We start from the raw sequence: 16,255 nt of genomic DNA, 5'->3' as shown, positions 1-16,255 counted from the left end.
TCTTTAAAGCCTAATTCGCACAGGAGGGTGAGTAGCAAGTTCCCTTTGGTCGTCCACACACTTCTTGTGGCTCGTCCCGCCCGCTGTGACCATGCACAGGGACAGCACTGAGCCTTGGGCCGGGACTGAAGGCTGAGAGCGGTTGGGTTCGATGGTCAAGCTATGTGGGTCAAGGGTGACAGGCCACCTAATCCGTCTAACACGTTGATTGTCAGTGGAAAAGAGTAAATGCTCTCGGCATCGGGGGTGCGTTTAGGATTAACAGGCTTGTTGAATAGCTCAGAGCTGCGTTTCAAATCTTAAGGTCGACAGTGTGTTTCTTGGGACCGAGGTGTAAGGATGGATGAAGTCATTCTTAAGGTCCGAGGATGTGGGAGAGCGAGAAGCAGGTCCCGAGACGGAGCAGCAGCCCCGTCGTGGTCTGGGGTGAGGGACCTGATCAGCCAGTGAGCGACCGCACACAGTGGGCGCCTGCACACAGTGGGCGCCCACCGCACCCACGCACGTGCGCGGACGGCCTGACCCATTCATGGGTCAGTTCTGCAATCAAAGTCCGTGCGGAAAGTGTTACTATCTGTGCACGCTTTTACTAATTTAAGAAAAAATACTAAACTTTTCTAAAATAGGCCTTGCTGCACTTAGGATACACTTTTCCGGGACAAGCTCACAAGCTGTGTGATGCATGATACTTGCGTGCCTGGAGACGCTGGTACAATTTCCATGAGCGACACCCGGGAGACAGGGAACCGAGGGGCGGGAGGGAAGCCTGAGCTGGTGGACACTGGCGCTGTGCGCATGCTCCTTCCCGCCAGGCTCTGGGTTTGGTCCGCAGCCGCCGTCCTCGCCGGGTGTCTGTTGCTCCACTAGAGGGCGGAAGAGGGCAGGCAAGAGGCCGGGGGACAAGGGCCAGCCGGCTGGCTTCCTGTCCAGTTAGCATCCCCTCTGCCTTGCAGAAAAGGCAAAGAAGAGGAGAAGCTTGACGGGTGACCCTCTGGTGGGACGGCGCAGCTGGGATCGCTGGCCTGTCGCCCGCCAGCAGCCCCTCTGGACCTTGGCGGTCACGCCTGCGCTGCGTTGCTACTGGCTTTTCCCCATGGCATTGCTGTCATCCACTTAGCGGGTGGATAACGCCTTTTGGAACACGGCACCTTTCATGGGTGACTCCTCCCCCAGTTTTGTGGTTGATGGGGCATTTCTGTGAACCTTGTTCCCTTAGCTCTTGGCCAAGAAAATAATCTGTTGTATCCTTGTTTCCACGGGAAAATCAGCCCATGTATCAATTCCACTCACGTCATCTTTCCCAGGAACACAGGTCAGTTACGAAGAATGTCTTTCCTCTAAACAGGTATCAGCCACTGATATTTCAGAAATAGAACTTTTTAAAATCCCTCGTCTAGATTTTCCTAATGTGAAGCCTGTGGCATACTTTGGCGAATTAGGTGAATTAGCTTTTCAGGGTTTGTAGAATATTACTAAAATCTTACTTCCGGCACCAGCGGCATCTGAATAAAGATGGAAACAGTTAAAAATCCCCTGAAGTCATTCAGCTGCCCACAGAGGGTAACGTCTGGGGTGCATGTGTGGCTCTAGAGTTCTCTGGTGTAGGCGGTTGCCACTGTTCTCAACACAGCGAGTAACCCAGCTGGGCCAGGGAGAGGGCGAACCTCGCGAAGCCCCGGATGCTGGCTCTGCTCAGGGTGGACCCGTCCTCCCGCCGCCGCCACTGTGCCCTCGACACGTCCAAGACAGCGGGTGCTCCTGCTCGCGGTGCTGCGGAGTGCTGGCCGCCGAGGGGACCGATGGGGTGATCGGCTCACACATTCATTCGGCAAGCGTTACCGAGCACCCCAGATTCCGTAAAGGGAAACCGTTGATCATTTTTGCACAACGTTCTCTTTCAGAGTGAGGGGTTGTGTTCCTGGTTTGGGGCACCCCCGGCTTTTTGCCCTTTTCACTCCGTACCTGACTTCGCCAAGTCGACCTTGACCGAGTAGACTCGCAGAGGAGACGGTGTCAGGCCAGCCCCCGTCAGTGTCCCCCCGTCCTGGCTGGTTGGTCGGGGGGGGGGTCTCTGTGCCCACCATCCTCTGGGACTTGCTGTTACCAGTTAGTGTGGATCTGGGCAGAGATGGGGTCCAGAGGGCCAGCCCAGATCTGGTGCAGCTCGTGTGACGGGGGGCTGGACAGGCTAAGGCATGCAGCCCCCTCGGGGTGGAAAATACCTAAGCCACAGCAAGTCTCCCCTTCCTTTCAGTCCTCTGAACTTTCTTATTTTCCTGTGCGTGGGTGCCTTTGTGTCAGCGACAGAGTGGCCACGCTCACAGGGTCTCGAGTACCACTGTCATGCAGAAGCAGGCCCTCTGTTCCCATGGAGTTCCTCCCCGATAGGCAGGCACCCGCTGTAAAATAGTGTCACCTTATTCTATATGCAAAGCAACCTTTTGTCACCCGTCCTTTTTGAATCCCAGTTTTCGAGCCTTACTCTTCAGCCCTGAACGTGACACTGAAGTCTGGCAGCTCTTAAGGAACTGAAGTTCTTAACTGCCCCGTTGACACCGCTCAGAGGGAATCCCACCGAGGTGACCGGAGAAGCCGGCGACCTCATCGGCTGGAACTAGCTCTGTCCTGTTGGTCCTTGAGCCTGAAGCAAACGTTTTCAATGAGCGCGTCGTCCATGGGATCTGTTACAAATGTGAATTTAGAAAATCAAACCTACTTAGTACCTACCCTAAGTGGCTATTTTTCGGTATGCCAGGTGACTTAATATTGTGTCTCTGTCAATGTAGTTATCGTATGCATTTTTGTTGAGGTATAATTGACATGCAACACTATGGTAGTTTCAGATGTACAACTTAATGATCTGGTGTTTCTATATACATGGCAAATATACATGGTGAAAGGATGACCGCAGTAAGTCTAGTTAACACTCATCACCACACAGAGTTACAGAATTTTTTATTTTTTGTGATGAGAACTTTCAAGATTTACTCTCTTAGCAACTTTCGAATATACAACACAGTATGATCAATGCTGGTCACCATGCTGCACATTATACCACCGTGACTTATTTACTTGATACTGGAAGCTTACAGCTTTGACCCCCAACACTCCTGGTGCCAACCCCCCAATCCCTGCCTCTGGCAACCACCAACCCGTTCTCTATCTGTGAGCTTATTTTTTTGCTTTGGTTTTTAGATTCCACATGTAAGTGAAACATCAAGTATCCATCTTTCTCTTTCTGACTTACTGCACTTAACATAATGTTTCGAGGTCTATCCAAGTTGTTGCAAATGGCAAGATTCCCTTTTTTGTGGCTGAGTAATATTCCACTGCATATGCATGCCACAATTTCTTTATGCATCCATCCACTGATGGACACTTAGGTGGTGTCCATGTTTTGCTGTTGTAAATAATACTGCAACAAACATGGGGGCGTGTACACCTTCTCAAGTTAGGGTTTTTTTTGTTTGTTTTTGTTTTTTCAGATAAATACCCACAAATGGAATTGCTGGATCTTATGGTAGTTCTTTTTTTTAATTTTTAAAGGAAACTTCATACTGTTTTCCATAGTGGCTGCACCAGTTCACACTCCTACCAGCAGGGCCCAAGGGTTTCCATTTCTCTACCTCTTCACCGACACTTGCCAGCGCTTGCATTTTTGATCATAACTAGTCTAACAGGTGTGAGATGACAGCTCGCTGGGGTTTAGATTTGCATTCCCCTGACGGCTAGATACATTGAACATCTTTTCACGTACATGTTGGCCATCTGTACGTCTTTGAAAGTATCTATTCAGATCCTTTGCCCATTTTTTTATTGGATTTTTTTTACTACGTTAAATGAGTTCTTTATATATTTTGGATATTTTTGGTTTCTACGTTTTGCCTACTGTAAATAGTGCTGCCCTTTATCAGACACTTGATTTGTAAATATCCTCTCCCACTCGGTACGTGGCTGTTTCACCTTGTAGGTGGGTTCCTTTGCGCAGAAGCCCTTCAGTTCGGTGTAGTCATGCCTGTTTACTTTCGCTTTGGTCGCCTCAGTTTCCGGTGTCAAATCCAAAAACGTCATCGCCATGACTGACGCCCAGGAACTTACCGCCCACGTTTCCCTCTAGGACTTTTTATTGTTTGAGATTTTACATTCAAGTCTTTGGTCATTTTTGAGTTACTTTCAGGCAGAGCGTAGATAGTGGTCCGGTGTCATTCTTTCACACGTTGCGATCCAGTTTTCCCAACGTCGTTTGTTGAGGAGACTGTCCTTACCGCATTGTTGTCTATTTCTGGCTCTTTTGTTGTAAATTAATTGTCCATATATTTGTGCATTTATTTCTAGGCTCTCTATTCTGTTCACTTGATTTATGCTCCTGTTTTTATGCCAATACTATACTGTTTTGATGACTGTAGCTTTATAACATAGTTTTAAACCAGAGAGTGTGGTGCCTTCAGCTTTGTTCTTAAGATTGCTTTGGCTATTTTGGGTCTTCTGGATTTAATTTTAGATTTTGGCTACCTTTCATATGTGTAGTGACCAGCTATGCTAATTAATACAGATTCTCAAAAGTGCCTTAAACTTTTTGGAAAGAGACCTGACAAGTATACCTTTACAAAGTGAACTCTACTAAAATAAGACCTGAGGGTTCATCTGGCTTTGCCACTTCATCAAACACCTGTGGCAGCTGTAGAAGGAGTCACCCACGCGACCCTTTCGTGTTGTGTATGAGGAAGTGCACGGCCTGTGGGAGGTAAGAGCCTGCTGGGACTGTCTAGGGCTGGCCCCGGGGGAGGCAGGAGTCACCACCACCACTTACCTCGACAGACCGTGGCTTTTTCTAGACAGTCCTTGGGATCCGGGCTTTCACGGAGGCTGGTGAAGGCATTCTCAGACAGGTGGATGCTTCCAGATCCTTCGTATCATGCCATACTCGGGACTCCTGCCTTCTGTCTGAAAAGTTAACCGCCAAGCCTGTGATTTCTGCCGTCTTTCGGTATTCAAAGGAAAACACTCTAAAAATTCACATTGGTCCTAAACCCGATCTCTTAAGAATTCCCTGAGTAGCCTTAAGATATTTCTGATGAGCTGACTAGTTTCGGTCTGCGCAGCAAGTGTTACAGGAACGCCAAGCCCCGCCTCCACCCCTCCCACCCTGGCCCACAGGACGGTCCCGAGTCCGTTACTGAAACCAACCTCGTTGTCTTCAGGGCACTAGCCTTTCTTCTTTGTCAAACAGGCAGTTCCAGGCCTTTGGCCGCCTCGACATGAAAGGGACATTTCAAACAAAGATAGAGAGACAGGAGGTACCTTTTTTATTTTTCAAGAAGCTACCTGTTTCTAAAGGATTTTGTGGAAGAGCTAGAACAGAAATGGAGATCACATGGAGGGACAGCAACATGGGAGTGGGAGGAGGAGAGGGGGGAAAAGGTACAGAGAATCAGTAGCATAGATGGTAGGTAGAAAATAGACAGGGGGAGGGCAAGAGTAGTATGGGAAACGTAGAAGCTAAAGAACTTATGACACATGGACATGAACTAAAGGGGGGGATGTGGGTGGGAGAGGGTGTACAGGGTGGAGGGGAGTGAAGGGGGGAAATGGGACAACTGTAACAGCATAATCAATAAAATATGTATTTTTAAAAAAGAGCTAGAGAATTCCAAACAAAAACCGAGAAAGCTGGATGTGAACACTTTTTTTGTAATTTTTTGATTATTTATTTATTTATTTTTAGAGAGGGAAGGGAGGGAGAAAGAGAGAGAGAGGGAGAGACATCAATGTGCGGTTGCTGGGGGCCGTGGCCTGCAACCCAGGCATGTGCCCTGACTGGGAATCGAACCTGCGATGCTTTCGTTCGCAGCCCGCGCCCAGTCCACTGAGCTACGCCAGCCAGGACTGGGTGTGAACACTTTCAGCGAGAACGAGAACTCCTCTCCCATGGTCTCTCCGCCCCACTGCCCCGCTCCCCACTCGGTGTTCCATTGCCCTGAACCAAATCACACACCTTCCTCCATCGCGAATCTCCTACAGAGCAATGCTGCGCTGCTGCTGCGGGGCTGAAGCCGGGCTGCGCATTTGAAGGCACGCTGTCCAAGCCCAACTGTGTCTGGGGCTCCGCGAGCGCGGCGCCCAGGACAGGGAGCTGTGGTCCCTCTTCGACTAGTCTTCCCCTGGGGCCCAAGCGGGGTATGGAGACCAACGTGCTCTCGTCTTTCCAGGACCTCCCCGGTTTTAAAACGAAAAATCCTAGGTCGCAGGAAACCCCGGTCCTGCACAAACTGGGAAGGGTTAGCTCTGAGAGAGAGGGGCGAGAAGCTAACTGGTGACACTTTCGGAGGTGGGAAGAGTGGTAGTAAGTCTGAACGTGCGTCTCAAGGCCGCCACTAGGGGGCGCCAACAGCAAAAGAGTAAGAGGCATCACACACCTGGTGGTGGAAGAACAGCTCAGGTTTATTGTCCTGCGGTTACACTGGTCAGAAGCTGACGGGGGGTTCGCTGGGCAGAAATTGAGGCGTCAGCGGGCCTCCCTCTCTTTCTGGGGGCTCTAGGGGAGAATCCACGCCCTTGTCTGTCCAGCTTCAAGAGATCCTCTGCATTCCTTGGCTTGTGGCTCCTTCCTCCACCTTTAAGCTTCCTCTTTGATGCCTGTCCTCGGTCAAGCCTTCCCTGAGCACAGCGGGGGAAGGTTCTCCTCTCAAGGCTGCGCGAGGTGAGGCTGGGCCCACTCCACAATCGTTTCCTAACAGCCGTTCTGTCTGCACTGACACTGGTAAAAGCCAGAACTGGCACCTGTGATCTTAAGGCCTGCAGTGAATTACTTTGAGAAGATGCACCCAATTCTCCGTCTTCTTCCGGGAAGGAGAGGCGGGAGGCGAATCCCAGGGGGAATGCTCCTCCATGCCGATCCCCCGCCCCGAGCGCCCGGGGCGGGCAGCCCCTCAGGTGGGCCGGGGTGTCTGCCGGCTGCTGCTGACTCGGGGGGGCCCCCTGCGGGCTTTCCTGTTCGAACTGGGTCGGGGGCTTGTGCTGCGCTCACCAGCCCCAGGGAAGGAGACCTGGAGACCGGAGAGAAACTGCGGCTCTTGTTGAGGGCACGTGGGGACTAGGAAATGAGGGGGCCCTGGCTGCTGCTCTGCAGTGCCTGTCACCCCAGAGTGCGCCACGGTGGGGCATCTGTCACCTGCACTGAATGTAACCGCCCGTCCCTCCTGGAGGTGGCCTGCTGGCGGGAGGGCGGGGCTGTCTCGTGTTAGGGTCTCTGAGCCCCTCGGGGCGTTCACCAGGCTTGTCTTGGATCCCCTCGTGCCCTGCCCTCGTGCAGCCTTGGCCGGCCACTGGTTCCCTCGCCCGGGCAGCTGGCGGCCCGTGTCCTCAGGTGCGCGGGTGTCCGGGCATCATCCGACCGGTCACAGAGGCACCTGTGCCGCTGCTCTGCTGAGGGAGGGGCAACGCCCGGCGTCTGGGTGACCTGTGAGCACTTTAGTAACCTGTCCCCTCCTGTAGAAGGAGGCTCTTGTCTGGGCAGACCATAGGGCGACGCACAGTCCAGCTCCCCTGGGACTTGGGGGGAGGACGTGGGTTCCCAGTTTGACGCTCAGGACAGTCCGGGCGAAGCGGGGTGGGCTGGTCACCCCGAGAGTCGTTTGGGGTGGGTGGGAAAGGAGCCCCCAGGCAGGCAGGCGGGGGGGGGGGGTTTGGAAGCAGATCGGGCCGGGACGAGGTTGCTGCCAGGCCTGCCTCATTCTCCGCAGGGAGGGAGGGGCCTGGTGCTGTCGTTGTTAATGTTGTTAACGTTGTTAACGTTGCTCCCTGGCGGGAGTTTTCAGGGAGGGCCCGGTGGCCGGCCTGCCCCGGGGCGCTGCCAGGGGAGTGGGAAGCGAGGAGGAGCACGTCACAGGCCGGGCGCTCGAGGGAACAGTTAGTCACTCCTTCTGGACAGAGGTCCGCCCGGAAGGAATGTAACCGACAGGAAATAATTAGCCAGCAATTTGGTGCTGACCCAGGCAGGGCTGACCCGACTGGACTGCAGGGGAGGGGGGCGGAACGCTGACCAGAGAGTCACACACAGGGACTCGGGGGGGGCTCACCGACCAGGCCTGATGCGGGAGCTCCGTGGGGGGGGGGGGATACAATTATTCCAGGGAGGGGACACGGGACAGCTAAGGACACAGCAGCAATCGGGGAGAGTGACTGGCTTGACTGGCGTATATATGGAAAGTGGGAAGGCAAGGCAGAAAGGCGGGAAGGAAGGACGGAAGGAAACACAGACTGAGGACTGACGGACAGATGGGGGGAGGGCTAAGGAGGGAGGGCAGTGACCCTTGAGCTTCCGGGCCGAGGTCGTTCTGTGCATCGCCCACGCCGAGGGGCGGTGCCCGATCCCCACGCTGCGGAGGGGGAAGGGCCCGCCGGGGCCCCATTGGGGGCTGGAGGGCAGCGGGATTCCAGTGTGTGCGCGCCCCGCTCTGCGGGGGTCTAAGGGACGGCCTTCCATCGGGGTGCACCGGAGCGGGGTTCAGGAAAGATAAGGGGGGCCGGAGATGCGAGACAGAAACCCGGCAGGGGCTGCCGGTGGGGGGTGCACCCTGGGCTCTGAGACCAGGGCGGGAGATGTCGAAGGAGGGAGGGAGCACCCACGGGGACAGACCGACGATCAGGTCAAGGCTGGGAAAGGGCCCGCTTTCCACCGTGAGGGCCCAGACAGAAGCTGGGACCGTGCCCGGGACCCAGCCTGGGAGAGCCCGAGCGGGCTCTGTCCCCCTGACCCTGCGTGCGGCTGTGGGCGGGTGCCACGGGCTCCCTGAGCCTCAGCCTCCTCATCTGTGCAACGGGCCATCTTGCGGGGGTCTGGGACTCGATCCCATAACGTCCGCCGTCGTCTGGAACCGTCCTTCAAAGCCAAGTGAGGAGTGTTCGCTGTTGCTGGCTCTCGGAAACCAGCGTAGAAATCACTGACTTTGGAGACCATTGCCTTCAAAAACGTTCATGCCGGGCGATGAAGGGGCGAGCTAGGCTCTTTTCCGGCCGCCACCCCCGTCGGTTATAATAACCTTTCTTCGTGTGGACCTGCCATTCCAGCGAGTCGTTGAACTTCAGATACCGATGGGGGGGGTCCCTTCTCCCCCAGGTGACGGGACAGCAGGCAGCTGGTGGCTGCTCAGGCCCCCTAGCACCAACGGCAGAGTCAGAAAGGAGACCTGCCTTTACCTTGGACCAGCCGAGGGCTTCGGTGCCGTTCCCTGCAAGAAAGCAGCGCCCTCGGGCTGTCCACCCTGCCCCGGGTCGGGGCCCAGAGCTCTCGGTGTCCTGTCCTTTGGACCTTTGGACCTCTGCCCCCCCTGGGCTGGTGTGACTCCCGGACACCAAGGCCAGGCCAGGGCCCTGCCTTTCTGCCTCCTGGCTGAAGACGTGCTTGCTCTTGCAATGAAGAAAATGACTTCGGTTGCTAATTTTCCCTGGGAACAGGTATTGGAGGCATTACTGTCTTGTGGGGGAAAATCAGTGGTTCTTTAAGGGCTACACGGTTTGGCACGAAAATCAGAAGGACTGAGCCTTGTTACAGAGTTCCCTAAATTCCGTAATTGCCCGTCCGGGTGCGCGCAGGGTGGGAAGGGTAATGATGATGATGCTGATGGTGATAATGACAATAATCGCTGCCTTTATGGGGTGCCCGGGAGACTCTCGCCCATCACAGGGCCCCGCGAGGCGTCAGGATCCGCACCCCCGTGTTTAACATGCAGAGACTGAGGCGCGGGGAGAACAAATGAATTGCTCAGGGCCCCGCAATTAGGGAGACGCGGGGCCAGAGTGACGCCCACCAGCCCTGCGGCTCCAGTGCCCCGCCCCCACCCCGCCCCGCCCCCCACGCACGCTGTTGCCTCGGAGACACCTGACGCTGCTTTGAAGTGGAAACTTGAACTTATCAGGCAAATGGAAAGAATGATACATTTTTTTTTAAACTTACAGAATTATTCAAAAGCAGGAAGTCTCAGATCTATTTAAAGACTGCATTTGAAGTCAAACCAGGGGACCCAGGGGCCGGGGGAAGATGTTGATGCTGGTGACTCAGGCCCTTCGCGTTCTCTCCGTATCTCCCCTCCCCCGACCCGTCCTCCCCCTCCCCCTTCCTCCTCTCCCTCTCCCCCTCCCCCTCCTGCTCCCCATCCCCCCTCTGTGTCCTCCACCATCTCCTGTTTCCTCCCCTTAGCTGTCACTCTCGGGAGCTCCCGGTACTGAGAGTCCGTGAGCCTCTGAGAGGGACGCTCGAGGCCACGGGACCAGACCAGGAGGAGCTGCAGGGGCCGAGGCACTGTCCAGAGTGACCAGACTCCAGGCCCACGGGAGCCACTGGCGTGGAGCCCCCGTCACTTCGGGGGGCTCCCTGCGGGCCGGGACCTCTGGCAGGGCCTGGGGGGACCGGGTAAATGCAGCTGTGTCTTGGCCCCCAACTCCGCGGGTTCCAAGGTTGGAGGGATCCCAGCCAGAAAAGTCCCGGTGAGTGCCGCCCCACCCCCCCCTGCACTGGGCCTGCTGGCTGGGGAGGCACCATTCCCCTCCCGACCTGCGCTGGACGGCGTCCCCGTGCAGACCCCGGGGGCGGAGACCCCGGGTGCAGGCTGGGTGCCGCGATGAACAGTCCCTGCTCCCCCATCTTCTGTTACAAGTACAGCTACTCTGCGTGTCACACGCTGGTGGCAGAGGACCCCTGGAGCCTCATGGGCCACCGAGGGTGTTCCTCAAACTAGACAGTCAGTTGTACCTGCCGTGGAACTGTCTGCCGAGAGAAGGGACCCGGCCTCTGTGGACACGTGCGGGGAGGGCCCTGCAGAGCCCGGGAGGGTGGCCGTTCTGACAAAGGCCAAGGCCGCCGCACCCGGCCACAGCGTGCATATCTGGTGGGCGGCTCCCGGAGTGGGCGAGGCCGCGAGCCCGCGCACGGCAGAGGCCTCAGGAAGCTCTCAGGGAAACGTGTGGGCGGGTCGAGGGAGGGCGTCATCTCCCGCGGGGCTGGCTTGGACTCTCTCCCTGGCCGCGCTGTGTCCAGCCTTCTAACTGGGCCGGCGGCCAGCAGGGACCTGGCCTGTCCTTGGGGCCTCGCGGCTCTTCTTGGAGAAGGACGGCTTCTGTGGCTGCCCGAGGCCGCCCACACCGCGCTCCACCTCTGACCCCCGCCCTCCCCGGTCAGCTACTGTGTTTGTTCAGCCCGGTCCCTCCAGGACGCTGGAGCCGGGGCGCGCCCCTGCCCTCACCGACTCTCTCCTCGTCCCCGTGACGGAGCCCACCGGGCCGGCTGCCCCCAGACCCCTCCGGCTCCCGCAGGGCTCGGCACAGGCCCCCCCCGCACGCAGGACACACTCGTTCCTCTCTGGCTGCAAGCCAGTGCAAGGGGCCGTTCGCATATGATCAGTTTCTTGCCTCTTTTTTTATTTTCTCTCCATCCCCAAATCGATTTCCATGACACTTGGGTAGAGAAAAGTACTTACTTTACGGAATGTGTTTACCATGGAGGCCCACACAGAACCTTCTAGAAAGAAGGTAGAGCCGAGAAGGTGAGAAGTCAAGGTGGTGAGCATGTGCCTGGCCTGCTCTGGGGGGGGGGAAGGGGCGCGTGGGGTGTGCGAAGCCGCCAGGAGTCTCTGGTCCTGAGGGCGGCAGGCCGAGGCCGGGGTGCCAGGGGCCCTGGACTGGAAGGAGGGGGCGAGAGCTGCCCCTCACCTGCGCCTGCAGCCCAGCCCGGCGGAGGCCATTTGCCTGAAACAAAAGACACTAAAGGAAAATGAAAAAAAAAGTTCTGCATGGAGCTGAGCTCGCAGAGAAGGCGGGAGAGGCTCTGATTGGAGGTGGGCCCGAGGCGAAGGCCTCACCCCCGGGGCCTCGGGCCTGTGTGCGTGGGGGCAGCCGGCGCAGGAGGGGACCCAGCCGGGTCACCGCCCGTCTCAGATGCCGTAGAGGGTCTCAGCGGTGAATGGAATTTCTCAGCACATTTCTCAGTGGCCCCGGCGTTTCCTTCCGAGAACCATAGGCGCTCAGAGCGGTTGAAGCTGAAAGGCAGCCACGCGGTCCCGGGTTGTCCACCCAAGCGCCTGGGTCTTCGCTGGAAACACAGACACTCGGACCTGCAGCGGCTCACCTGAGTGTTGTCAGAAAGGCGCACGGAACTTCCCCTGCAGGCCCAGCAGCCTGCTGAGGGGTGGCGCCCGGGGTGTAATTATCCCAAGAGCGTTACCAGCCAGGGACAGAGAGTAAAGCTTCCCGAGATAAACACACACACACCACGGCGGCCACGCTGTCGGTTACTCACGCCCACCTTGCACGCCTCTGTCCCGTCGCCGTGTCTGGCTCACGAGCGCCAGGACCCGGGCACGCTCTCCCGGGCTGGTTGGTAATGGGCTCTGGTGGGCACGCCCCCACCCCCTTCCTGCGGCCCCGCCCCAGCGCTGAAGCACATTAAAGTAATAAAATCAGGCAGCAAGGCGTCCTCATCACTCCCACTGTGTTCCCGGAATCCCTCATTTGCAGCAGATGAGACAGAAAAAAAAACTCAGAGCAGTGGAAGATGAGGCAACACAGGATACGTAAATGTGGCATTACTGGCCGTCCCGGCAGCTGGCTGAATCCTCCAGAACGTGTACCAGCCTCAGTCCACTGGCCGTGCTGCAGGGCAGCAATTTCGTTTCAAGGCCGAGTGTCGGGGTGGGGGGCGGGGAGGGGGAGACCTGCGCCGCGGCAGCCTCCATCACTGTCTTCTGAGCTGTGGGCGCTGTGGCCCTGAGCACTGCTGTCCCGCTCCCGGCCACAGGCTTGGTCCCCGCTGCAGTTCTGGAGGGAGCCTCTTAAGAAGCCCAGGTTTTTAGTGAGTCAGGTGACAAAGGCCGTTTTTACGTTCTAAAGCATGTGTTGCTCCTGCCCTCTTTATTTGTCCCGAAGACGTGGCTGCCGGGATGCAGGGCAGGGCAGGAGCAAGTCCAGGGGAGGACTCTGGCGTGAGTTCGAGGCTGTTGCAGAGACGGGAAGGGGAGGAAGCGGCTTATGGCCGGCAGGCCCTGCCTGGCCCGGACTCAGAGCCCGTCCTCACGCAGCTGCACGCAGACCCCAGGCAGGGCTGGTGGGGGCCTGCCCCGGTAGGGTGCATTGTGTCAGGATCCCTGAGGGTAAGGGGCGCAGGGGGACGGGGAAGAGGAAACCAGAGTCCGGCTCTCTCAGACCTCCCCGGGCTCTGTGCACCCACTAGAAAAAGAAGAGGCTTGGAAGCCGCGGAACAAGTCAGGGCTGGCCCAAGTATGTGCCTTTGTGTCCCTGCGCCTGTCTCCCCCGCCCCGCTTCTTGGCCAGACTCTGCCCCAGCCTGCAGCAGGCCGGGAAGCGGCCTGGTTAGGAGGGATCCCAAGCCCCAAGCCGCCGGGACCTTTCTAGACTCGGCTCTGCTGTGCTGCCCACTCCGGCACAGGGTGCGCAGGCGGGGTGGGGCTCCCCGGGGGGGGGGCACGGCCTCAGGGCCCAGGTGCAGGACTACTGTCCACCTCCCCGCCCCTCGGGCTTCCAGCAGCTGCACAGCCTCCAGCTGGACTGGGTGGGGGGCTGCTCAGCCCCTCCCCTCGGCCAGGTGGGCTGGAGGCAGCAACCGTCGGAGGCAGGAAGGGAGAGCCCGAGGGGCTGGAAGGGCATGAAGCAAGCGCCCGGAGCCTGGGGGACTCTGACTCAGTCGTCCGGGTGCACTGGTGCCCCTTCGTGTGTCTAAAGCCCGCCTGTCCCATGCATGGGCCCTGGCATCACATCGCCTTGGGGGGGGGGGGGCTTATTAAGAATTCAGATTCCTGGGCCCCACGCCAGACCTACCAGATCCAAACGTTTGTATTTATATTCTTTTGAATTAATATTTTAACTTTTTTTCCTCTTCTTTAAGTGCAACATGCACCCAAATGCCCAAACCTTAAGACTTGGTGAATATACCTGTGTGGCCACCACCCAGATCAAGATATGGGACGTGTCTGCCACCAGAAAGGGCCCCCTCCCGGCCCTCCCAGAACCACGCACCTGTGCTGCCTGGGCACCTGCGGCTCTGACCTCCATCAAACACGGAGACGGCTGCCTGTATTTGAACTTCACCTGCACTGGGCTGTGCAGGATCCTTCGGAGTCTGGTTTCTTTCTCTGTGGCAGGAGATGCATCCGCACCGCTGCTTGTGTAACAGCCACTGCGTGTCCACCGTGGGGCCAGGGCCTGCGGGATGCCCACCCTGCGGCTGAGTGGTTCCTTCTCCTCTCCATGGTGCCTGGGTGGTCTCCAGGGTTTGGCTACCATACCAGCGCTGCTAAGGATGTTCAGACGTTTGTCTTGGGTGCCCGCACGCGCTGCTTTCTGCTGGCGGTGGAATCGCTCCGCCACTGGGCGAACGCATGCGCGGCTTTTGGAGGCGAACGCACACAGTTCTCCGAACTCGTTGTGCCCGTCCCCAGTCCCACCAGCGATGAAGGAAGATGCGGGTGCTCCGGGGGCTCGTCCACACGTGGTGGGGTCAGGGGTTTGCGTGGGGGGTGGGCAGCGGGACTCTCCGGGGTTCCGTCCGCACGGCCCGCTGGCTCACGGTGGTGAGACCTGTCCACGGGCGTTCCGGCCACTTGGGTCCCGCCTTCCGTGCAGAGGCCGGCCACGTCGCTTTAACACCGGGCTGTGGGCGTCTCACCCTCTTGACTCGCAGGGCGTCCTTCTGGTCGCTTAGAAAGCGACCCCAAGCGGCAGGTCGCTGTCCGCCTGGTGTCCTTCTGTCCCTCAGGTCCTTCAAAGAGTGCTCTTCTCTCAGTTTATTTTTTATTTTAACGGCATGGGCATAAGGGGGCTTCCCGGCTCCAACACGGCTGTTTGCGTTGCTGAAGTCTGGCGGTGGGAGGGGCATGTCCTGGCCACCTCCTCGCCCTTCCCGCAGCGTTTCTTTCGGCCCCGCGACCTGTCAGAGCTGTGTGGCGTGAGCGCCACGGAAGAGAAAAGCGAGTTTTGGAACTGCCTTTGCCAGCCTCCACTCCACCATGTGGCTTCCCGAGTCCCCCGCGCGTCTCCAGCCCCTGCCGGGGGTCCTCGGCTGGTGCGCATGCGCATCCGGTGTGCTCCGTGCCTGCGCCCAGGGACGCATGCGTGGGTCTGGCCTGCTTTGTTGTCAGACGGGAAGCGTTTCATAAACTTCCACCCTGGACCACAACTGTGTAATGGTCCCAAGTGCAATCGCTCCCCATCTCCCTGCACCCCGCGAGTCAGAGGAGGGGACGTGAAAGCCGTAGAGCGCCCGGGGGGCTCAGAGTGCATATTATCCCGCGGTCCCCCTTCCTAGCGGCGCACGGCCCGGACTCGGAGGGGTGCTGAGTCGCCGGCAGCGTCCGCTGGTCCGGCTTTAAGCGCGGTTATCCTGGAATGACAGGCGTGTGGCTTCTGCAGACGATCGAGAGCTGGAGGGTGACGGGCCGAGGTGTCTTTCCCCTTCGCCTTTGATGACCCAGGGAATTGCCTCTTCCCATTGTTTCCCTCTGCGACCTGCGGCTCAGAGAGGCCCTGGGCAGCAGGACGTGGTCCGGGAAGAGTGCCCGTGTCCTCTCCCCGCTCTCTCCACCCTGCCTGGGCACAGAGGCGGAGGGGAGGGGCCGCAGAGGGACGTTTACAGCACCGTGACCACGAACAGAAACGTGCGGCCGTCTCCGGTGTGTGCCCGGCAGCGTCTGGCGTCGGTGAGGGCGAGACCAGCGCCCATCAGGTGTTCTCTCTCCGCCTGCAGGCCGGCTACGACGGCGAGAGCATCGGAAACTGCCCGTTCTCCCAGCGCCTCTTCATGATTCTCTGGCTGAAGGGCGTTATATTTAATGTAACAACAGTGGACCTGAAACGGTGAGACCAGGTTTCTGCATTGTCGAAATAACTACTTAGTTACACACGTGTGCACACTCGCACACACCAAGACACATGGCGTTCTCACGGGCACGTCCACCCCCTGTCGGTACCCTGCACTGTCGCCAGCGTGGGCTGAGCAGTCGTTACAAGAGTGGTCCAGCGTGATCAGGAAGGGGTGGGCGAGGGGGGTGCCTGAAGGAACCTGCCCTCCCACTTACTGGTCAGCCCTGAACTCCTCCAAAGCCTGTCCGAACCCCACCCCGGCTGGTAGCTCTGGGGAGAGTGAACCTTTTCACCCCCAGGTCCCGAGACGGGGCCACACCGTCAGTGCTGGCAAGACGTTCCGAAAAGGCACAGCGTCCCTTGGCGCTCTCAAGGGTTGCTTCTCTTCA

The 16,255-nt window shown here is 57.9% G+C and overlaps 1 protein-coding gene across 1 annotated transcript in view; it reads left to right on the top strand.

Moving 5' to 3' along the window:
• Positions 1 to 16,255, top strand: part of CLIC6 (chloride intracellular channel 6) — a 37,287-nt gene that overhangs the window by 12,142 nt on the left and 8,890 nt on the right. Inside the window, exon 2 of the mRNA XM_045852745.1 lies at positions 15,751 to 15,860. Within this exon, the coding sequence (XP_045708701.1) occupies positions 15,751 to 15,860 (110 nt within the window). The remainder of the gene's footprint in view (positions 1 to 15,750; positions 15,861 to 16,255) is intronic.

Source organism: Phyllostomus hastatus, unplaced genomic scaffold (assembly GCF_019186645.2).
Source record: "Phyllostomus hastatus isolate PE091 unplaced genomic scaffold, TTU_PhHast_1.1 phas_contig_948, whole genome shotgun sequence".
In the NCBI taxonomy this organism is placed as follows: Eukaryota; Metazoa; Chordata; class Mammalia; order Chiroptera; family Phyllostomidae; genus Phyllostomus; species Phyllostomus hastatus.
Note: the sequence above shows the minus strand (reverse complement) of the source record. Positions and strands in the feature narration are given on the sequence as shown.